Source organism: Wickerhamomyces ciferrii, contig 00017 (genome assembly GCF_000313485.1).
Source record: "Wickerhamomyces ciferrii WGS project CAIF00000000 data, strain NRRL Y-1031 F-60-10, contig 00017, whole genome shotgun sequence".
Lineage (NCBI taxonomy): Eukaryota > Fungi > Ascomycota > Saccharomycetes > Phaffomycetales > Wickerhamomycetaceae > Hansenula > Hansenula ciferrii.
Genome location: NW_011887723.1, coordinates 80333 through 105003, shown reverse-complemented (window position 1 = coordinate 105003; position 24671 = coordinate 80333). Strand labels below are relative to the sequence as shown.

At 30.8% G+C, this 24671-nt stretch overlaps 4 protein-coding genes across 4 annotated transcripts; 2 read left to right on the top strand and 2 right to left on the bottom strand.

Annotated features, from left to right (window-relative positions):
* Positions 1 to 281: 281 nt before the first annotated feature.
* On the bottom strand, positions 282 to 15116 carry REA1 (AAA family ATPase midasin; the record flags this gene model as incomplete). Its single annotated transcript, XM_011278502.1, has 1 exon — positions 282 to 15116. One exon carries the CDS (start codon positions 15114 to 15116, stop codon positions 282 to 284), a length of 14835 nt encoding a protein of 4944 aa, XP_011276804.1.
* Positions 15117 to 16094: 978 nt separating this feature from the next.
* Positions 16095 to 19622, top strand: NEW1 (New1p; the record flags this gene model as incomplete). Its single annotated transcript, XM_011278501.1, has 1 exon — positions 16095 to 19622. The coding sequence occupies one exon, from the start codon at positions 16095 to 16097 to the stop codon at positions 19620 to 19622; it is 3528 nt and encodes a 1175-aa protein (XP_011276803.1).
* Positions 19623 to 20108: 486 nt separating this feature from the next.
* BN7_887 (uncharacterized protein) lies at positions 20109 to 20573 on the bottom strand (the record flags this gene model as incomplete). Its single annotated transcript, XM_011278500.1, has 1 exon — positions 20109 to 20573. The coding sequence occupies one exon, from the start codon at positions 20571 to 20573 to the stop codon at positions 20109 to 20111; it is 465 nt and encodes a 154-aa protein (XP_011276802.1).
* A 1369-nt stretch (positions 20574 to 21942) lies between these two features.
* Positions 21943 to 24570, top strand: PRP6 (U4/U6-U5 snRNP complex subunit PRP6; the record flags this gene model as incomplete). Its single annotated transcript, XM_011278499.1, has 1 exon — positions 21943 to 24570. The coding sequence occupies one exon, from the start codon at positions 21943 to 21945 to the stop codon at positions 24568 to 24570; it is 2628 nt and encodes an 875-aa protein (XP_011276801.1).
* Positions 24571 to 24671: the final 101 nt, after the last annotated feature.

Sequence of the window (24671 nt, the reverse complement as noted above, 5' to 3'; positions counted from 1 at the left end):
TTGATCTTTTTCTTCTCGTAAAAGTTGTAATCTTCGCTTTAAAAGCTGCTTTTTTTATCAGCTCAAAATGAATTCGCGGTTTTCTTTGTGTGATGACATAAGCGAGGTATATAAACTCATATTGTTAATGGTTAATGTTCTCAATGAATTTGTTCAACCATTTCCTTTGAAAAGTCATGTTATCTACACAGAATAGCTTTTTATAACTCTTATATTTACATATAATCTATTTCTTTAATATACATCTATAATACAATAACAATTTACCTAATGATCTCAACTCAATTTGAAGCTAATTCTGAAAAATATTGACGTAAAATTAATGATAACATCTTTGGTAAATCTGTAATATCATGAACAACAACATAAAATTCAAATGGGAATGAATCCAAATATTTATCAACTTTTAAAACCATATTACCATTAGCATCTGGTACATATGATACTTGACTCATATCCATAATTGATTCATTTGAATTAATACCATCAATAATAACGAAAACTAACATAATTCTTTCCTCCCTGGCACGACGAACTAATCTTTGAACAGTATCATGATCTTCACAAACACCATCTGATATAATAATTTGTAATTGCCATAAATCACTATTACCTAATGATTTAGCATTATTAAAAATTTCAATTGATTCACCAACTAATTTTTTAATATCAGTTCTTGTTTGTTGGAAATCAAATTTTTGGAAAATTTTTGCTCCAGTATCTGGACTAAATTGTTTTTCAAATGGATGAACAACTTTTGTATTTTCACCAAATTTAACAATTGATAATCCACCAGATTCTAATTGTGTTAATGCTTTGGAAACTAATGCAATACTTTGGAATGCTAAATCAACAGATTTACTTTCTGACATGGATTTTGAATCATCAACTGCAATCATAATTTGATATTGACGTTTACTTGGTTTTGTACGTCTTAACCAAATCTTATCTTTACGGAATTCACTCGCAATATATGGAATGATTCTCTTCATATTTAATCTCTTACCTGTCTTGTAATCACCTTTCAATTTAGTACTTAATGTTGGTTCCAAGATTAAACGTAATTGTTCACATAAATTAGCTGATAATTCTTGTGTTTCTAAATCACTCTTTCTCCATAATTCACGAGCTTCTTCAATATCTCTATGATCTTCATCATCATCAATAACTTCTGGTTTTAATAATGAAAAATCTTCATCTGAATCAGAATCTAATTCATCCAAATTTTGATCCATATTAATATCATCCATATCATCCATATCATCCAAATTTTCAGTTTTTCTTTCACCAACAAATCCACCTTTAGTTTTACCATTAAATTCATCTGGTTTTTCATCATCTTGATTTTCAATTTCCTCGGCATCTTCATTAGCTTCTTCACCTTCAACCATATTTTCATCTTGATCTTCATTTTTAATTTCTTCATCTTGATCATCTTCATCATCATCAATGGCTTTATCTTCATCAATTGAAGAAATTTGATCTTTATTGGCAGCTCCTAAAGCTTGTGTAGTTTCTTCAGTGTTTTCACCATCAACATGTTCAAATTCATCAGGACGTTCATTTGCAGCTTGTTCAGCAGTTTCATCTTTTTCAGAAACTTCTCTAATATCTTGATGACGACGATGGAATTCTTTTAATGAATCACCCAATTGTTTTAATGATTCTTGAGCATTATCACGTGCTTCATCATTATTACCATCATTATCATTATCTTCTTGTTGTTGATTCATAGCTGATCCTGATGCACCAACATCTTCTTTTTCATCTTCAGCTTGTGCTTGTGCACCATCACCTTGATCACCTGATTTTTCTTCAGTTGCAGTTTCTTTATCAATATCTTCATTGTTGTTATCACCAGTTTCTCCACTATCAATACCTTCCATACGATCACCGTTTTCTTCTCCTTCAGCTGCTTCATCTTGTTGATCTTCTTCATTCTTAGCATCTTTCAATTCTTCTTCATCTTCAGATTTTTCACCAGCTTCAATAGCATCTTGTTCTTCATCATTTTGATCTTGATTTTCTTCTTCTTGATCATTTTCATCACCTGCTTGGTTAGCTTCTTCAGATTCTTGTTCTTCACCTTCTTCACCTTCTTGTTCTTCTTGATTTTCTTCAGCATCATTGACGTTTTCTTCTTCGCCATTTTCAGCTTCATCTTCATCCAAGTCCATTTTATCATCTAAACCATCATCCATACCTTCATCACCATCATCTTGTTTATCATCTTCTTCATCTTCTTCACCAGAATCAAGATTGATGTCATCTGGAAGATCTAATGCTTCACCTTCTGGAACGTTTTGTTCTAAATCTTCTTTTTCTTCATTCTTAACGTCATCTTCTTGTTCACCAACATCTTCTTCATCTTCAGCATCTTGATCATCTTCCTTCTTATCATCATCATTTTCTTGATCTTTAGATGATTTATCATCTTCTTTAGATTCTTTATCTTCAGGTTTCTCTTCAGGTTCATCTTCTTGAGCCTTCATATCATCAGCAGTTGAATTTTCAGGCATATTTTCAGATTCTTTTTCTTTTTTATCTTCTTGAACCTCTTCATCCCACATTTTATCATCAACTGCATTAGGATCAAGATCATCTAAATCATCAACTTCTTCATCTAATTCATCTTGTTCTTCATCTTTGTCTTGTTCTTCATCATCATCTTGATCTTGATCAGATGCATTTTCTAGATCACCAGCCATATCACCTTCAATATCAACAGCATCTTGGTTGTCATCTTCATCATCCTTATCATCTTTTTCATCTTTATTTGGTTCTTGTGCTTGTTCACTCAAATCTTCATCGTCTTCAACGTCATTTGAATTATTTTGTGCACCTTCACCATCACCAAGACCAGTACCATCATGTAAATTTTCATCTTGTTTTGTTTCTGATGGTGGTTCTGGAGAACAGAACCCATTTTTAGTCAAATTATGTAACAAGTTACTGAAAACATAAGTGGAACGACTGATATCAATATAACTATCTTTGGCTTTATTCAAAACAGCAACAACAAGTTCCAAGTAAAATTTCAAGAATGGAGCTGTGAAAGAGAATAATGATCTAATTTGAGATGATTGAGCTTGATCAAATTTTGCTGATGAAACAAGCTCAAGAGCTTTATGTAAAGATGAATGGACACTTTCATGATGTAAAGATTTCAACAAAGTATGTAATTGAGCTTCTGATTGAATAAACCATTTATCAGTATCAAAAGTGAGTTCTTCTGATGATAAACTTTGAATAACTTTTTGGAAAACAACAAGAACTTTGTTTGAGAAAGATCTTAAAGTTTTTTCAATTTCAGCGACTGTGGTATCCTGGTTTTCAGAATCTTCAATTTCGACATCATTCAAGCTATTCAACCAATTTATGACGGAATCAGAAACAAATCCAATGCTCTTATTTGAAGACTTCCAAGATTCTAAATCTGAAACAAAAGATTTCAAGATATTATCGAATTCAGCCAATTGTGAATCAACGATACTTGAGTATTTCAATTGAGAAATGATTTTCTCTTTAAATTCAGAAACTTTCTTAACAAAACTATCAAAAATTGATAAGTCAACTGATAATTGAAGCATCTTGGATGAAGTAGCAGCAAGATTCATAGATAAACTTAAAATTTCTGGTAACCATCTGCAAATCTTATTGAATTTAACCAAACCTAGAGCTGAAGTTGATTTACCCACATAAAGGTTTTCAGAATCAATCAATTTCTGGAATTCAGATTTATCTGATTCAAAATCATTCAATTTATGAGCAACTTTAGCAAGTAATTTTTTGTCATTGATGACAGCATAGACAAGGTTTTCGATTATAGCTAAACCATTTTCAGCAGCAGCAGCTGGGACATCTTCAGCCACAGAGCTAACAGATGCTCTCAAACGTGGAAGAATATCAACAATTCTGAAAAAGTACGCATCACTTCCTTCCAATTGAGTATTATCAAAAGCTTCCGCTCCTGAAAGAACTTGGTTTGCAGTGACTTGAAGTTTATGAATATCCTCTCTAATACGCGATTTCAACCCAATTCTTCTTAACTCTTTGATAGAATCACTCAATAATTTCATTTTTTGAGTTTTAAGAGCAGCAACTTCCTTCTTGTTTTCTTCAGAGTAAGTTTTTGGAGTATCATCACGTAATCTATCTGATTCTTTGACAATGTCTGAAGCAAATTCATATAACTCTGGGAATTCAGTATTTTTAACACGAGAGACATAAGTGTTCATATTCTTTTGAACAGTTTCAGTTTGCTTCAAATTTTGTGATCTTGTATCCCAACCATCGATTGTTTTATGATCATCTCCAATATCAGCATTCAACTCAAGTTTGGAGACCAATACTGAATCCTTGTTCACTGAAACTTTTTGACTATCTGGAAGACCTTGTTCAATGAGCGGTGTGACTTCTGTTGCTAAAAGTGTACGGTACTTACGAACCACCTTGTAAAGACTTTGGTGAGAACGACGAGCACTTTGCTTCAACGCATCAATGTTGACATCTTTCCAACTGGCAAGTAATATAACTTCTTCAACATCTTTTTCTAGTGTCTTTTTGACCCTATTGATATTTTCGTGGATGATTGGGGAAAATTGTTCATAGTATTTGATCAAATTCTTGAGCATATTCAATAACAGTTTATCAGAGGAGATTGAAGACAAATGAGTTTTAATGGCTTTCAATAAATTCAAACGTAGTTCATATTGACCATAGGAACTCTTACTAATGAATGAGTTCAAAATCAAAACCAACTGTCCAATATCAATTTGAACACCACTGTATGAAGGTAAAATCAAGTTTTCATATAAATTGAACCAGAAACCACCAATAGATCTTTGATTTGAGATCTCTTCATTCTTGAACAAAGATTTCCAACTTGACAATTCCATACGTCTCCATGAAACGATGAGTGATGTGAAGTCATCTTGATGTGCAGAAAGTGAAACTTTAACAGATGCATATTTTTCCCATTCGATGATGAATGTATAAATCTGTTCAATTTTTTGAATCAATCTTGCGATTGGTGTTTTCACAGGGAAGGCCAAATACTCTTGAGAAATTCTGAATAATGTTTGCAAAGTAGCATGTTCTGGCCACTGTTGTAACAAACCATGGACTGAATATTGAAGTTTTTCAACGACTTTAATGGATCTTCTAAGTTCTGGTGGACTGTAACCGAAGTAGAAATCTATGTCTTTACCGGCTTTCTCAATTGTTGCAGAATCAATAGATCTAAACAAATCACTAATGACTGAACCAAGAGATGTTGGATCAATAACACCGGTTTCAAATTCATCTGAAAGCGAAATTAATTTCTTAGCTATATCACCACCATTGACAATCAAGTCTTTCAAAGCATATGCTTTATCTTTTGTAAACACATCAATATAAGTCTTACAGATGTTAGCATATTCTTCATCTAAACGAGAACTATCAGAGCGAGATTTGCTATCTGTGTCTAGCTCAACGTATTCATCATAGTCAGGGAAAATCTTTTTGAAATCTTCATCTTCGTCTTCTTCACCTCTATATCTGAAAACACTACCTTCAATGGCATCTTTTTTCTCTTGACGAGTTCTTCTTAATGACCATCTATAATAAATAGTTTGAAAAACTTGTTCCAGGATTTGATGATTAATACCTTGTTCACTTGAAGAAGCAAGCTTCAAAGTAATGTGCATGACTTGTTCAGCTAATGTGTTGTCAACATCCATGTTCTTGCAGAAGTTTCTGACAGTAGCAAGACCTTTTTCAATTTCTTTATCATTTGTGATGTTTTGGAAGCTGATAAACCACAAAGGATCCATGTTATAAGTGACTTTAGTTTTCTTTTTAGCCTCTAGAATTAAGTCAAACCCTAATTTGATACCATAGATATATCCTTTGAAAATGTCATTAACATCTGAGAAATGGGAAAATTGATTTTCAAGTCTTTCAATGAAATTGGAAGAATTTTGTTGGAACATATTTAGCTCACCAGATAAAGTCTCCAATTCTGTCTCTTCCACAGTAGCCAAAAATTTGACTAATGAGTTATTGTCAAGGGTGGAGCTCATAAAAATCTTCCACTCTTCAAATAAATTATCAATAGGGACTTTAGAACGGTAAACTCTTGGTTTTGAAGGTTTACTTTCTTCATCAACTGTTGGTAAATGGTGCTCTATCACAATTTCATCATCACCGAAGTAAACGGATCTAATATTTTTAACACTATTTGACAATTGTGTAAACAGAGACTTCTTCTTCTCATAGTTTTCGTACAAAATGTGATCTTCTATTGCAGGATCATTGGCATTATCTGGAACATACAACTGAATTAACCCAATTGAGAATAACACCCAAGCTTTACCTAGCTTTTCTATGTTCACTGAGCCTGTAATTAGTTCAAGAGCAGGTTGGAAGAAATTTTTATTAATGGCGGTGAAGCCATTTGCAGAAATTCCAGCAACCTTTTCTGATAGTTGTGGCAGATCATTTTTATCGAAAGAATTACCATCCCATACTGATAAGCTGTCATCTGATGACACAATTCTAACAATCTTTTGATACCAATTCAAGATAATAGCAACTTGCTCCTTGTGTGTGTCTCTTGAAACTTCATCGGAGTATTTGATCAAATATTTCGTGAAGTTGACAGAATCATTCACTGTTTGGTTAACTTGATTACCAGAGAATGTTAAATAACTTTGAGAATTGATGAAAATATGATGCAAAAACTTATTGGTAAATAAGTGTGAGACAAATGACACATAACCGTTGTTGGTTTTAGCCCATAGCGTATTGAAAACAGGTGGATAAGAGTCAGTATTGGTATTTTTTAACAAGCAAGTAGTTGAAATGTTTGCTTGATGAGCAATCGCGATGATATCTTCATTCTTAACTGACCCACTTGATAGAACCATATTGAACAATAAGTAGAAACTTTCTTCAAAATTATGAGCTCTCTTCACCAAAAACTTGCTAGAAACTTCATGTAGATCTCTGATACCATTTTCCAATAATGTAAAAGCATTAGAAATATCAGAGCCATCGTTAGCCAAAATCACATTTTTGATGTTCAAAATAGCAGACTTCAACGTTAATATATGATTATCTGACTCTGAGAATTGTTCATGAGAAACAGCATCAAACTTCTCTGCAAGACTTGAGAGAACATCATTATCTGCCCATGCTTGTTCAGATTGTGGGTATACACCTCTGAAGCTTTCCCAGATTGCAGACATGTATTCACCTTTGTCTGATTTCAAAGCATTTCCATATACTTTCATGATATTTTTTAATATATCAATACCCTCAAATTCTGTAGCACCTTCAATCCATTCATTAATGATTTTTTGATAAACTCTAAGTTTAGCTTCATTCTTAACATCAGAGATATCCCAAACTGATTTCCAAATTCTTGTAAGATCTAAAAGTGCTTCAAAGCATGACGATTGGCTTAGTAATGAAAGTGTATCTTTGTTTTTGAAACTACCCAAGATAAATTCATAAATTTCCTTCAAGAAATTGAAAACATTGACTTTTGGTGGATTTTTCATGTTTCTACCACTTGACAATGCTGCACCTTGCTCTAAGAATGAAAGCTCATTAAGTTTACCATTTGCACCTCTAACCTCGGCAGATTGTAAAGCTTTTTCAATTTGTGACAAATCAGAAGCAACTTGAATTAAAGATATAGCTTCATTTAGGGGGATCAATGAGTTGGACTGAATTCTTTTGATGGCATAATAATTCCAACCAGGATTCAATGACTGATTAATGGAGAAGTTTGATTTTTGACCCAACAAAGAGTCAACAACATTTTCACAATCTTCAAACTTTCCAATGATGGATTTAGTTAGGCCTAATTGTGTAACATAATCAACAAATGAAGATATTTCAGATAAAGCATCAATAACTTCCTTAGTGACCTCGGTAGAAGAATAAATTGTGTTCGTGAATCTTTCAATACTCAACTGATTCAAGAATGGTAAAATACCTGCTAAATGATTGAGCATAAATTCTTTGCCTGATGTCATAATGGCATCAATGACCAAGGATAAAGATCTTGAAAATGAATCAGTGGATTCGATGAATTTTTGAATTGGAGCAATAGGTTCATTTTCATTAAGAGATAATTCATTTAAATCAAGCTCTTCTTTCTTTGATTTCTTGGCCTTGAATCCTAAAACATTTCTATCGAATGTAGTTGCCCTATGATCTAACTTATCAAGATAAATTTCAACACCTCTATTTCTCATAGCTCTTGACAATTCACCAAACTTTGGATCCACAGTTAGGAATAACCTGAAATTTGGATGTGGTTTCAACACTCTGGCTTGACCATCTGCCATACTGCACTCATTCATTATTAAAGAACCATTGATTTCCAAAAGCGAATTCAAACGATCTAACACTGAAGGGCTACATAAATTAGCATTGTCTAAAATCAACCAATCACCCCTTTCAACAGCTTTTACCAAAAGCCCATCAAACCATTCAAATTTAACGCTTGAACTTTGTTTTAAAAGTTCTTTCAAGTTGATTAACTCTTTCTCAACTTCGTTAATTTGATCATTATCTCTGACTAACTCTGTAAATCTACCAAAGTGTTCAACCAAGAGTGAAAAGTTTTCAATGGTGATATGAACAGTCTTCAAAAATTTAACGAATTCTAAAGATGCAATTGTAGTGTTCAATAATTCTGAAGAGTTTTTGAGCTGGTCGGCAATACCAACATTTAATATTCTTAAAAATTTTTCAACAATAGCTGTAACTCTTTTGGTAAGATCAACTTGTTCATAACCACCAAGGATATCCATACTATCAATATCACTATTCATTGAAAATTCAACAACCTTAGCACTCGAGATGGTGGCCAAATATCTAACCAACTCAGTTTTACCTGATGAAGAAGATCCAACAAAGATCAATGGCCAGTTGTTTTGGATTGCTAATAATGAAGATTCAACAAATTCAGTATTTGATTGTAAATGATTTAGTCTTGTGTGAGAAGTTTCTTGAACTGATGAACCTCTTGACATCAATGCCTTACCAGCTTGAAAGTAGCTTTCAGTTATTGTGAAATAATTATCAGTACATGGTTCTTCTTCAAATGTCTCATGAACGAGTTTAGATGCCTTTTCCCTGTCAGAAACTGTACGGAATCTTTGTGTGACAATAATGTTCAAGAAATCAATTGGAGAAAGACCACTTGAAAGGTATTCAGCGTTATATAGCTCAAGCCATCTAAGAGTATCACGTAAATTGAACTCCCATGGACTTCCACTAGCACCCCAGGATTTTGTAACACAAACTTCATGATCAAGTCTAGACATTAATCCAATCATCTTTGAGCAAGTATCAGCATTGATATTTGGGTATAAATGGTGTGCAATCAATACCAAATCTTCTGAAGTCAAGGTATCAACATAAACAACAGTGAAACGATTGACAAATGATTTTGGTAAACCTTTTCTTCCACCACCTTGGTATTGGGGATTTTGAGCAGCAAATACAACAAAGTTTGGATGACGTGAGAATGAACGATCAAGTTCAGGGATATAAGCTTCACCACGATGATCTAAACAAGCATTAAGACCTTCTAAAACAGATTGTGAAGCAAGATTCATTTCATCTAACAAGACCCATTCACCTCTTTGCATTGCTCTTAAGAAAGGAGCATCACGCCAAACAAATTCACCAGTTTTACCACCTTCTGCTGGTGCATCAGAACCAAATAAATCAACTAAATCAGTTTGTTCTGACAAATTGATACGTGTCAATTGATTGCCAGTAGCCTTGGCCAATGCTGAAACCAAACTAGTTTTACCAACACCTGGACTACCTTCCAAAAGGATTGGTTTTTTAACTTGCATGGCTCTAACAACACGCATTGTATTAGCAGCAGTAGTTGGAGCTTCAAAACTGAAAAATTCATCTTTAGAGTTTGTAGAATCTCTGGCAATTTCAAATCCACCAGCATTCAAAGTTGAAGGGTTTAAAGAAATGTCAACTTTTTGGCGATAATATTGAGTTAAATCGTCACCAGCTATTTCACAAAGTTCTTTGACACAATCCAATTTCATTTGTAACAATTTTTCTTCAGATTCAGCCAAATAAGCAGTGTTATTGGTACCTAATGCATCAATGAAAACTAATGAAGCACCATTCAACAGACATGAGTTGATAGGAATTCCAGTATTTTGGGTGCTATTGATAAATTCAACCCAAGCAAGAATATCACGTAACGAAATAACACCACTTGTTATGTTCCCGCCACCAAGCTTCATTCCGAAACGTTCAGAAAATTTGACAATACCATCAGCTAAATATTTGACATTTTCATCAAGTTTTTCTTCCACAATAGTTTTAACATCACCAAAATCTTCCATTGATGGTACCCAAATTTCAGTGAAACGATTTCTTAATGCTGGAGATAATTCTTTTTTACCATAATCACCACCCGGGTTCATAGTAGCAAGAAATTGGAATCCATCTTTAGCTGTGATGGAACTATCTTCAGTACCCTTTTCAGCTAATAATAAAGTTCTTTCAGGTTCTAAAACACTATTCAATCTTTCTAAAACAGAATCATCAGCTAATGAAATTTCATCTAATAAGAAATAACTTCCACTATTTAAAGCTTGGATCAATGGACCATCAGACCATTCGAAAAGGACATTAAGATTACTTCTATCATGCTGGATATCTTTCCTTATATCTTCATTCAATTCAGTTAGATCTTGATTATCATAAAATTGAAGTAATTCTCTCAAATCATCACCTCCTGGGGTAACACCAATTGATTGTAAAGCTTCAATGACTTTCTTGGTCAAATTTTCTTGAAGTTCTGATTTATTACGTACTGGTCTTTGAGCACCAAGTAAATCACCAGTTTCAGTATTTTGATGAGCATTCACAGTTATAAGTTTCTTATTGTTGAATTGTGCTAATAATTGACAAACTGTTGTTTTACCACAACCAGTTTCACCAACTAATAAAATTGGTTCATTATTTTGTAACGCGGTTGAAATCAAGACAGATAAACGACGAATTGCCTTTGTCCAAACAACTTGAGATGGGGTATTCATTAAATCTTGATTTTCAAGTGAATTATAATAGGCATTCATATCTAATTTAACTCTCATAACTTTTTCCAAAACTTCTTGAACAACTTTCTTTTCTTCAGGTTTTCTAACTCTTTCAGCAAGTAACATATAACCATTTGCAGCTAATTGTTCATATCCAACAGCTTCTCTTAAAGCCCATCTAAACAAATCACGTAATGTAGCAAAACTATTCTTTTGTTCAAATAAACGTGAAGATTGACGTTGAACAGATAATTGACGATAAACTTCCACAATTTTTTTAGCATAAGATGGAGCAATTTGGCATCTATCACGTAAAATAACTTCTAATTCATCTTGTGGAATATCATCAAAATGTAATTCTAAAAATCTATTACGGAAAGCTCTTGATAAAACTTTACGACCACCATATAAACCTGGAGGATTTTGTGTAGCGAAAAGCATAAAATCTGGATGTGGTCTAACAACTTCTTGAGTTTCAGGTATAAATAATTCTCTATTATCATCAAGTAAACGATTTAAAGCTTCTAAAACATCAGTTGGTGCAAGATTCAATTCATCAAGAACTAACCAATGACCATTTCTTAAAGCTTCCACTAAAACACCTTCTTTAAAAGATAATCTACCAGTATCATCTGAAATATATGTACCTAAATATTCTTGAAGATCTGTATGTTCATGATTATTAATACGAACAAATTTATGACCTGTTATATCAGCTAAGTATTTAATCATACTTGTTTTACCACTTGAAGTTGGACCTTGAACTAAAATTGGGAATTTTCTACCTGAAGTAGCCCTAACTAAATTCATCATATTTTTTTCCACAAATGGAGTTATGATATAATGAGGTTGATCAATAATTTCTGAAGGACCTTGACGCATCCAATAATGTCTAAATTGAACAAATGAACCAGATTCAGAAGATGGAGCAGGTGGAATTTGACTAATAACAGATTTAGCATTTTTCAATCTATGAATAGTATATTTTTCAATTAAAGGTTTTAAAATTTCTTCAGATTTTAAATCTAATAAAGTTAAAAATGACATACAAAACCCTTCATATAAAGAACGACGTAATCCATAAATTGAAACAATATCAACAACATATAATAAAGTTCTTGTTAAAGTACGAATACTAAAATGAGGTTTTTGATTAGCACCATCAACAATTTGATTTGAATCTGCCAATTTTTTAGCTTCAAGATATAATTGTGCAACATCATTACCAATCCATTCATCATTAAGAGCAAAACGTGATAAATATTTATCAATAATTGATAATAAATCAGAAATATCACCATCTGGAGAATGAACATAAACTTCAGTAAATCTTGATCTAATACTTAAAGGTAAATCACGTTTACCAACATCAGTAGCAGGATTCATACATGCAAAGATTCTAAAATCTTTATGAGCTTGAATTGATTCAACTTCACCCTTTTCTGATAATAAAATACTTCTTCGACCTGAAGTATCAGATAATAAATCAGATATACTTTCTAATGTATCTGGTGATGCTAAATTAATTTCATCTAATAATAACCAATCACCATTTCTAACAGCTTTAACTAATGAACCTTCCACAAAATTGAAAACAAATGAATTTTCTAATGATGATGATTGAACTTCAAAATTTTTAACATTTTGAGTAAATTCATTCCATTTTTCAATTAATAATTTTTTATCATGAGTATTAAGTCTTCTTTTCTTTTTTGGAGCTTCATCATTGAAATCTTCATCTGGGGTATTCAAAACTTTTTCAGATAATTTTATAGCTTCTTGCCATAAACGAATAACATTTTTCCATTGATTTTTATTAAAACATTTAGTTAACATTTTATGAAATTTTTCATTCTTCTTCATTGAAAATGTTAAATGGAATAAATTTTCAAATTCTTCTTGAATTGGTACAGCAACTGATTTAGTATTTACAGGTTTATAACCACCTAATAAATCACCAGCCTCGGTTTGTTGAGAGACATTAATGACAGTTAATTCTTTATTTAATTGTTTTGCAACTTGTTGAACCACTGTAGTTTTACCAGTACCAGTTTCACCAACTAACAAGACAGGTTCAGTCATTTGAACAGAAACACCAATTTGTTCCATTAATTTTAAAGAATGATTTGTTCTTGCAAATGATGTATTATTACCCGTGTTTTTCTTTTTATATAAAGAACTTGGAGCTTTTGATAAATGAGCTCTACCAATAATTAATTTTTCAGGAAAATCTTCATATAATGGAACATGTTTAGAAATAAATAAATTAATTCTTGAAGATGAAATTTGTAAAGCTTCACCAATGGTATTAATCAAGACTTCTAAAGCTGAATATTCACTAATTGCACCAGCAAAACAATCAACAGCTTCTGCAAAGATATTATCTAGGACTGAAGATTCTAATAATTGAGATGAAGAATTAACACCATGATTTTGGAATAAAACATCAACTCTTTGACAAAATTTCATTAAATCTCTTAATGAAATGATTCTTGGTTGTGAACCTCTATTTAAAGATAAAAATTGTTTCCCATTATAAGCTAATTGAATTGATTCATATAGTTTAATAAAATTTGGAATTAATTTAGATAAAATTGGGAATTTTGAAGTTAAAATTTGTAATAATTCATCATCAGATTGATCATTTAATTGTAAAACATTCCAAAGTCTAAGACCAATAATTTCTGGTATGGTGGATGATTTATTATGTTTATAATTATTTGTAGTTCTTATTGTTGAAATTAATTGGAATCCATTAGCAGCTTTAATAACTTCACCTCTTGAAGGAATTGTTAATTCTCTTTTCTCCAATAAACTTAACAAGATTGATAAAACTTCAGTTGGAGCTTTATCTATATCTTCAATTAAAACCCAACGACCTTCTTTAACAGCAGTTGTTAAAACCCCTGATCTCCATTCAAAAGTACCAGGTTTTTGACCCGAAGTATAAGTACCTAATAATAATTTTGCATCAGTTTGTTCACCAAGATGAATTTTAACTATTGTTTTATCACAAGATAAATATTTACTTAATTCATTTATAAGGAAAGTCTTACCAGAACCTGCATTACCAACAAGCATTACAGGAGATGAACTTTGAACGTTTAATGCTAATTTACGTAAAGTATCAATTGATCTTTCTGTTGGGACTAATGAAGATTGAGTTTTTGTAGTGATATCTAAATGGATTTTTGAGACTAAGACACCACAAACTGAAACAACTAATGAACTTATAGAAGTATTTTCAATATTAATAAAGATATCTGAGTTTGAAGGTTCACTGTTTGATGATGATGATTGGGATTGAATATTATGATGATTTGCTAATCTTTGAGCTTCAAGAACTGATAAGAATTGATAATCAATATTTTTATCCGATTCATAAGAACCAATGATTGGTTTTGTAATATGATTATTTAACAGATCATTTTTAGCCTTTTCAGTTAAATTTAAATATTTTGATAAGATTTGAATGATTAAAAATTTAACAACTTCATCTTCAGTAAACTTCAAGATATTTGTTAAAGTATGAGGACTAATAAACCTTATAAATCTTTGTTGATCATGATATAATAATCTATGGAATGCTAAAAGGATTTGTTGTAATTCTAAATTTGAAATTTTGGATTGATTGGTTTCTAAATTTTGGAAAATATTTAAATTTTCAAGATAATATTCCACTAATGAAGTGATATTTGGAGATAATGAAATGATTTTAGCTAATGAACTAAGGATCACAGTCCCATTGATGATATTACTTTGTTTATTTAATTGATTATATTCAATTTCAATAGATTCATCAGAAATCCATCTTGATACTAAATCTAAAAAGATTTGATCAAATGAATATAAATATGCAGATGTAATGGTTGGTTCTAATGAAACCAATGCTAATTGTCTTAAATTTTCATTTATTGTTTTAGTAGTATCAAATTGAAACAATTGTTGAGGTAATTGTTTTCTATTATAAAATTTCTTGAATTGATCATAACGATCTTGTGCTTCACTATAATTGAAGATTATAGTATCACTCATTTCAAAAGGAGCAGCAGCAGCAGCAGCAAAAGCAATAGTACCAGCACAGTTATTCTAGATAATGGTATATTCTTCCTCACAGGAATACCTAATAATATAACCAAAAATAAAAAAATAAACGGCTTAACTTTGAAATTTCAATTAAAAGTTTTAAATTTATTAAATTTGTTTTGATTTCGCTATTTAAAAATTTTTATGTGCCTAAAAAATTTATGAGATGAGCCGGAATTCGAGAGGGTGGTCATGTGATATGGAGGAGGGTGTTTTAGTGGATAACATGGTGTTTAATAGCCATTAATAGACTATTGATGGTATAGGAGGATAGTTTATGGGTTATTATATATATATATCAAGTTTTTATCCAATTTAAAATAAATTTATAGCTGTTTTTATGAGTTTATAGTGGTTTCCTATTCCGACTATTGAAGCTGTGATTAGGTAATATATGACTAATATCTAATATAATTTGAGAATATCTCAATAAATTTGTATTGTATCATAGTAATTTTAAATTATTATTATACTATTTATGGTCCAAATATTACTATAAATGTTTTAAGTTTCCATTTTTCCATGTTTTAATTTTGAATTTTAATATTTCACTAATAAAATGTATTTGATGATTATTATTTCTACTTTAAAATTAAACAATTACCAAACTTCCAAATTTCAAAACCATAATTCCACTAAAACAACCACATAACACAATTCCACCTCAAATAATTCAATAAACATATTTTCAGCCATCCTTTCTTAACAAAATTTATCAATATTTCACAATTTTATTAATTCCTCCGCTTCTCCGGAATTCAGCCCTATCAGCACGTGACTTTTTACCACCTCGGAATTCCCTTTTTTTATCAATTGTTAATCAAAAAAAAAAAAATTTATAATTAAATTTTAAAAAAGAAAAACGTACACCTTTAAAAGAAAACACTAACAAACCAGAACAAAGAGTATTAAAAGGACGTATTAGTTATGCCTCCTAAATTCAATCCTCAGAACTCAGGTTCTTTCATCCCAGGTGGTGCTGCGTTCGACCCAAACCAACAGTTCAACAACCAATTTGGTGGGTATCAAGCCTATGGTCAATATCAAGGTGGTTATCAAAATCAAAGAGGTGGTTATCAAAATGGTGGTTATGGTATGCAAAGAAAAGCTATGAGTTACGATCAATACGTTAACCAAGCTCCTGCTGGTCTAAATAGAGCTCCTCGTCAAAATCCTCGTCAACAACAACAATTTCAACCTCAACAACAAGATAGTAATCCAAGTTCTTATGCATCAACTCCTGCTGGATCAAATTTGAATTCTCCTTCACAATCAACAACTTCATTATCTTCATTAAATCAAACTTTAGATAAATTAGACTTAAGTCCAATCTCATCAAGTTTAAATAATTTAAAAGAATCCAAAACAATTTCTGATGTTAAAGTTCAAATCAATAGTATAGTGGATTTAATTAATGAAAATGGTATTGAATCAATTGAATCTTGGAAAATTGATGAAATTTTATCAAAATTAATTAAACCTAAAAATCCTGCTTTAATTAGAGAAGGTGGTTATTTATTAATTTCTTCAATTGTTAGAAAATTTGCTGGTCAAACTCCAAATGAATCTCATTTCTTACCTTTATTATCTATTGCATTAGATGGGCTAGCTGATAAGGAAAATAACGTCAAAAGAGCTTCCCAAGCTGCTATTGATTCTATTTATGGTTCTTATCCAGTTGAAGCTTTATCTTCAGTTGTCTTGGTGGAAATTTTAAAATATTTAACAAGTTCTGCTAAATGGCAATCCAAAATCGGTGCTTTGAAAATTGTTGATAAAATTGTTGAAGATTCTCCAAGTGATTTAATTGAACTAAAATTTAAAGAAGCTGTTCCAGTATTAACTGATATGTCTGTTGATTTTAAACCTGAATTAGCTAAAATTGGTTTAAAAACTACAAATAATTTTGTTAAAGTTTTAGATAATTTAGATTTACAACCTCGTTTTGATATGATTATTTCCACTTTAGCTGATCCAAATAAAGTTCCTGATTGTATTAAATCATTATCTTCAGTTACATTTGTTGCTGAAGTTACAGAACCTGCATTATCTTTATTAGTTCCAATCTTGGTTAGATCATTAAATTTAACTTCTTCATCTCAGGAACAATTACGTCAAACTGTTATTGTTGTGGAAAATTTAACAAGATTAGTTAATAATAAATTTGAAATTGAAAGTTTTATCCCATTATTAATGCCTGGTGTTCAAAAAGTTGTTGATACTGCTGCATTACCAGAAGTTAGAGAATTAGCTGAAAAAGCTTTAAAAGTTTTGAAAGATGATTCTATTGATGATGGTAAATTTAGTGGTAGATTACATTTTGATGAAGGTAAAAAATATTTAACAAGAGATTTAATTCCAAAAATTGATGATATTTCGTATAATTATCTTGTTTCTTTAATTGTTGCAGATGCTAATGTTAATGATTGGAAAAGATTAGAAGAATATTTAAATTTATCATTACCACAATTTATTTCAAATGAATCCGAAGTTCAAGCTTTATCAACAAAATTAGTTACTGATTTAAGAACTTTATTCACACCAGATGCTGTAATTTCAAATGAAGATGATGGTATTGAAATTGTTAATTCAGATTTCTCATTAGCTTATGGTGGTCGTATGTTATTAAACAAGACCAATTTAAGATTATTAAAAGGTCATAGATATGGTTTATGTGGTCGTAATGGTGCTGGTAAATCTACTTTAATGAGAGCTATTGCAAATGGTCAATTAGAAGGTTTCCCTGATAAATCTGAATTAAGAACTTGTTTTGTTGAACATAAATTACAAGGTTCAGAAGCTGATATGGATTTAGTTGCATTTATTGCTTCAGATCCAGAATTAGAAGCTGTTTCAAGAGATGAAATTTCAAAAGCTTTAGAAGAAGTTGGTTTTGATCAAGAAAGAAGAGAACAACATGTTGGTTCATTATCAGGTGGTTGGAAAATGAAATTAGAATTAGCAAGAGCAATGTTGATGAAAGCTGATGTCTTATTATTAGACGAACCTACAAATCATTTGGATGTTGGTAATGTTAAATGGTTACAAGATTATCTTGTTGAACATGATGAAATTACTTCATTAATTGTTTCACATGATTCAGGTTTCTTGGATACTGTTTGTACTGATATTATTCATTATGAAAATAAAAAATTAGCTTATTATAAAGGTAATTTATCAGAATTTGTTAAAGTTAAACCTGAAGGTAAATCATATTATACTTTAACTGATTCAAATGTTAAAATGGCTTTCCCACCACCAGGTATTTTAACTGGTGTTAAATCAAATACAAGAGCTGTGGCAAGAATGGCTGATGTTACATTTGCTTATCCAGGTGCAGCTAAACCTTCATTAAGTGATGTTTCATGTTCATTATCTTTAAGTTCAAGAGTAGCAATTTTAGGTCCAAATGGTGCAGGTAAATCAACTTTAATTAAATTATTAACTGGTGAATTAATTCCAAATGAAGGTAAAGTGGAAAAACATCCAAATTTACGTATTGGTTATATTGCTCAACATGCTTTACAACATGTTGAACAACATAAAGAAAAAACTGCAAATCAATATTTACAATGGAGATATAGATTTGGTGATGATCGTGAAGTTTTATTAAAAGAATCAAGAAAAGTTTCTGATGAAGAAAAAGCTTTAATGGAAAAAGAAATTGATATTCAAGATGGTAGAGGTCCAAGACAATTAGAAGCAATTGTTGGTAGACAAAAATTAAAAAAATCTTTCCAATATGAAGTTAAATGGAAATTTTGGTTACCAAAATATAATAGTTGGGTACCAAAAGAATTATTAATTGAACATGGTTTTGATAAATTAGTTCAAAAATTTGATGATCATGAAGCTTCAAGAGAAGGTTTAGGATATAGACAATTGATCCCATCAGTTATTCGTGAACATTTTGAAGGTGTTGGATTAGATGGTGATATTGCAGATCATACTCCAATGGGATCATTATCAGGTGGTCAATTAGTTAAAGTTGTTATTGCAGGTGCTATGTGGAATAATCCTCATTTATTAGTTTTAGATGAACCTACCAATTATCTTGATAGAGATTCTTTAGGTGGGTTAGCTGTTGCAATTAGAGATTGGTCAGGTGGTGTTGTTATGATTTCACATAATAATGAATTTGTTGGTGCTTTATGTCCAGAACAATGGATTGTGGAAAATGGTACAATGGTTCGTAAAGGTTTTAATGCAATTGATGGATCAAGTTTTGAAGATAATGGTGGTGCAGGTGCTTCATCAAAAGAAGGTTCACCAGCTCCTACAAAGAAAGCAGGTGATGATGATTCACCAGCTAATATTAAAGTTCGTATTAGAAAGAAGAAGATGACTAGAAATGATAAGAAATTAAGAGATGAACGTCGTCGTTTAAGACATATTGAATGGTTAAGTAGTCCAAAAGGTACACCAAAACCAGTTGATACAGATGATGAGGAATAGAGAAGTTCACTTAGGGAGGATTGAGTAAAATAAAAATGGAGTTAATTCAACACAGATTATAGAGATTTTTTTAACTTAATATATACAAACTGCTTTAATACTAGTTTATGAGTTTTGTAGATTATTACTATTATTTCACCATGGGAAACTTTCCACCATTAAGTTCGAACTTTGTTTTGATTGTTTTGATTGTTAATCGTGGTGCATATGGATCACCTTATTATTAGATAGATTCAAATGAACGCTTTCTATTTCGGCGCGTTGATCCTGTAGAGTCTCAATTATTAATGAGATAGCTTATTATTTAAGTGATCAAATATTTACAAGTAGTATAACTCATAAAAACAACATGTATGATATAAATTCCATATAAACTACAAAATAAAAAACACTAAGCATAGAAAATACCTGAGGCTAGGCATTTTGTTCATCTCAAATATCATCAAGAATTCAAGATATATATGGCGACAGCCCCACAACAGCTATTTAACAATAATCAAATTTTTTACAATTGTACGAAAGACCAGTTCTCTTATTGGCATTTTCACAATCTTTAATTGTCTTTATCTCTGCACACCAGAAACCACAATATTGATTAGCGATTGTTGGTTGTTGTGCAAGACATGCCATTCTCAATGTAGCATCACCTTGTTGACATGAAAGTTGAAGAGTCGTGGTGTAATAAGGAACACATTTATGAAAGTTACCAAAGTGACATCCTTTATCTTTACCAGTATCAAAACATAATTTTTCTTTATTCTTTTTCTGAATTAAAGTTTCATCACCATTAGATAAAATCTCGGAATCAAGATCTGGAAGTGAAGAAACAACACTAAACCCAGCTGAATCTGGAACTGAATCAGCAACTGGGATAGCAACTTGGTCAGCAACTGGGGAGGCGATAATACCTGATAATAATAAACCTTGAGCAAAGATTGTTGAAAATTTCATAATGATATAGTTGATTTGATTGATTTGAGCTTGTAGTGATTAATATTGATAGTAGAGACAAAAAACGTTGTATTCATCTGATATTAATCGCTTTTCACCAATGGTCTTAAACTTGGGTTCCATCATGATGTTTATTAATCGCATTTCACCAATACGTATTAAAACTTAAGTTCCAATATGGTTTAACCAAAGAGCACTCCATTCAGCTGGGAATCAATTTAATAAAACCTGCATTGGAAAATGAAAGATCAGACAGGTATACAGAATATTGTTGAGTTGAGACTCAAGATTATGGAAAATAATGGAGATGGAAGATTCAAGCATCTTATTGCATGCATATATTCAGCATAATCGAAATGAAGACATCATAGACCAACTGAAACCTCCACTCTCCACTCTCTTTCAAAGGACATTGCCACGTTCAAGCCATAATCAACCCAGGAAGCATATATTGATCTAGTGATTCTGGTTAAAGATCTCTGCTTTTCTAATAATGCACGGGGTTTATACTCGAAAGAGACCCCTGCATATTATTTTTGATCAATAATGATAAACTTGTGAATCTCATGATTATTGAAGATCAAAAAATCTTGAAATCTTGACTCGAAAGGGGTTGAGGTCACCGAAGTTATAAGCTTCTCTCGTTAAGTGTCAATCAAATCTTGCTCCTTTCTTCTTCAGATGAGAGGTATTTGATAGAACTCATAGATGAGGTCGAATAAACAATAGTTTCGGTTCATTTGACAAATATCTCATGAACGAACAGTCAAAAAAAGGGGGTTCTGCTCAGGACTGGCCTCCATTGGAATCCGTTTGAATGTCAAGGATTTGCTGATCATGACGTACGTACCAATGGTTAAATGGTTAATATGGGGATTGATTCAAGATTCAGTTTCACAAATCATAGCCAAATTAGCTAACATGTAGATCGATCATTGCACTCTAGTTACCTAATCGCTTTGAATCCGTTTCTTTCCAGTGTAGTTTTAGTCAATGATGCATCTTTGACACTAATTTGAGGATTCCTCGATTCTTTCAAGTAATAGCTTACGTACGCTTCTATAATTGAATACACAATATTGAATAACCAGACAACAAATTGAGATATCAAGATTCTGAAAAGACAATTATCAAGTGCAAAATTCAGAGTATACTATAATATGATTAATATCCTATAAAAAACCATTCTTGGTGTATAAATCCTGACATTCTTGTTAATTGTATACTTGACATACTATAATTCGCGGTTGATTACATAATGATTTTTTTGAATACCCATTTTTTTTATATACGGTAAATAACTTTTTTATATATTCATTGAATATTTCTATTTCTATTCATTGACTAAGGAATAATTGTGATATTGTGAATGGAAAGAAAAGCATTCTTGGACCAGGAGGCTCCCATCGGGTACATTGCTGGTATAGGGCGTGGTGCCACTGGGTTTACCACAAGAGCTGATGTTGGTGCTGGTAGATTACCTCCACAACAACGTGATATAGGTTCAGATGATGAAGATAATTATCAAGATGTTGATGAAGATGGATTATTGGGTGATAAAACATTGAATAAAGAAGATGAAGAAGCTGATGAAATATATCAAGAGATTGATAATAGATTGAAAAATCGTAATAAAAGAAGAATATCACCAAATGATGATGCTACTACTACTGGTAATAATGGGAATGATGATAATTTAACCAAGATTTCAAATCAATTTGTTGATTTAAAGAAAAACTTATCATCAATTTCTGAAGATCAATGGGCAAACTTACCAGAAGTTGGGGATTTAACCAAAAGAAATAAAAGACAACGGAAATTATTACAAGAACAAAAAAGAACTTATGCAGCTCCAGATTCATTACTTGCTGGGTTAGGTGGTTCAAATGGTAATTTAGATTCATCAGTTGATTTAGGGGCATTGACTTCTGAAAGACAAAAATTATTAGGTTCTAAAATTGATTCAAATTTTGATTTTAATGAAGATAATGATGTGGATCAAGAAAGTTATCTTAATGAAATTTCAAATTTATCACAAAATAATGAAGAAGAAATTAAAAGAATTAAGACATTATTAAGTTCTTTCACTAAAGCTGATCCTAAAAAACCTGAAGGTTGGATTGCAAGAGCAAGATTAGAAGAATTTAATAAAAATTTTGAAAATGCTAAAAAATTAATACAACAAGGTTGTAATAATTGTCCATTTGATGAAGAAATTTGGCTTGAAAATATAAGATTGAATAGATCAGATATAAAATATTCTAAAATTATAGTGGCTGAAGCTATAAATCTTAATTCAAAATCTTTAAAACTTTGGTTAAAAGCAATTGAATTAGAATTAGAAATTTTCAATAAAAAAAGAGTTATAAGGAAAGCTTTAGAAAATTTACCCACATCAGTGGAATTATGGGAAAAATCAATAAATTTAGAAGATGACCTAGTGGATAAATTGAAAATTGCCACTAAGGCAACAGAATTAATACCTGAAGATGAATCATTATGGTTATTATTAATAGATTTACAATCTTATGATGAAGCTAAATCAACTTTAAATAAAGCAAGAAAAGCATTACCTAATAATGTTAATATTTGGTTAACTGCAATTAAATTAGAATTTCAAAATAATCCTGAAAGTGATAAGATTAGTAAGATGATTAAAAAAACTTTTAAAGAATGTAAAGAAGTTACAAGATCTGAATGGTTTAAAATTGCTATAAATTTGGAAAAAATTGATAAATTAACATATTTAACTACATTAATTGTTGATGAAATATTATCATTGGAAGAATTAGATTATAATTCATTATTATTAGAAGCTGAAAATTATAAAGAATATTTATTTGTTTATAAATCAATATTAAATTTCATAATTATAAAATTCCCTAAAAAAGCAGCTATATGGAGAAGATTAATTGGATTATATAAGAATAATTTTGACTCCAGTGAATTATATAAAATTTTTGAAAATATTATTGAAATTTTACCTAAAAATGCAACATTTTGGTTAATGTATTCAAAAGAAGTTTGGAAAAATGGTGATTTATCCAAGGCTAAAGAAATTTTAAATAATGCTTTCAAATTACATTCACAAAATGCAGATATTTGGTTAGCTTTAATTAAATTAGAAAGTGTTGAACATAATTATTCTAAAGTTGATTCATTATTTCAAAAAGCTAAAGAACAAGTTAATAATGAACGGATATGGTATAAATATGTTACATTTTTAAGACAACAGGGCTCACAGGAGAAAGCATTAGAGGCAATAGATTTGGGTTTAGAACAATTTCCAAAATGTTTTAAATTATATTTACAAAAATCTACAATATTAGAAGAATTAGGTGATTTAAACCAAGCAAGAAATGTTTTATCACTTGGTACCAAAACCATACCAGAATCTATTGAATTATGGGACCATTTATCAAACATTGATTATAAATTAGGAAATCATACAAGGGCAAGATCAGATTTAGATTTAGGTTTATTGAAAAATCCTAAATCAGATAAATTATGGGGTTTAAAACTTGAATTAGAAAAAATTTTACAAAATAATGAACAAATTAATGTAATATTAACAAAAGCATTAAAAAATTTCCCTCATTCTCCAATACTTTGGGAATTTAATTTAAAATTTAATAATAAAAAATCATTAAGAAAAACATTATATCAAGATGCATTAAATTCAACAAATAATAATGTTCGAATTTTATTAATCATTGGATATAATTTTTGGATTGATGGGAAATTTGATAAAGCTAAAAGATGGTTTGAAAGAGCTATAATAGCAGATGAAGATTTTGGTGATTCATGGGCATGGTATTATAATTTTCTTATTAAAAATAATGAATCACAAATTGAAATTGATGAATTTTTAAAAAAATTTCAAGATGTTGAACCTCGTCATGGTGATTTATGGCCTCGAGTTTCTAAAAAATTGGAGAATTTGGATAAACAACCAGTGGAGATATTGAAACTAGTTGCATCTGAACTTTTGAAATGAACATAATTAATGAATTGTAATATAAAACAAATAGAATTGTGATTTTAATAGTTTATTATGATTACGTAATTGATTTCCGCGAAATTTTATTGTTCTAACAA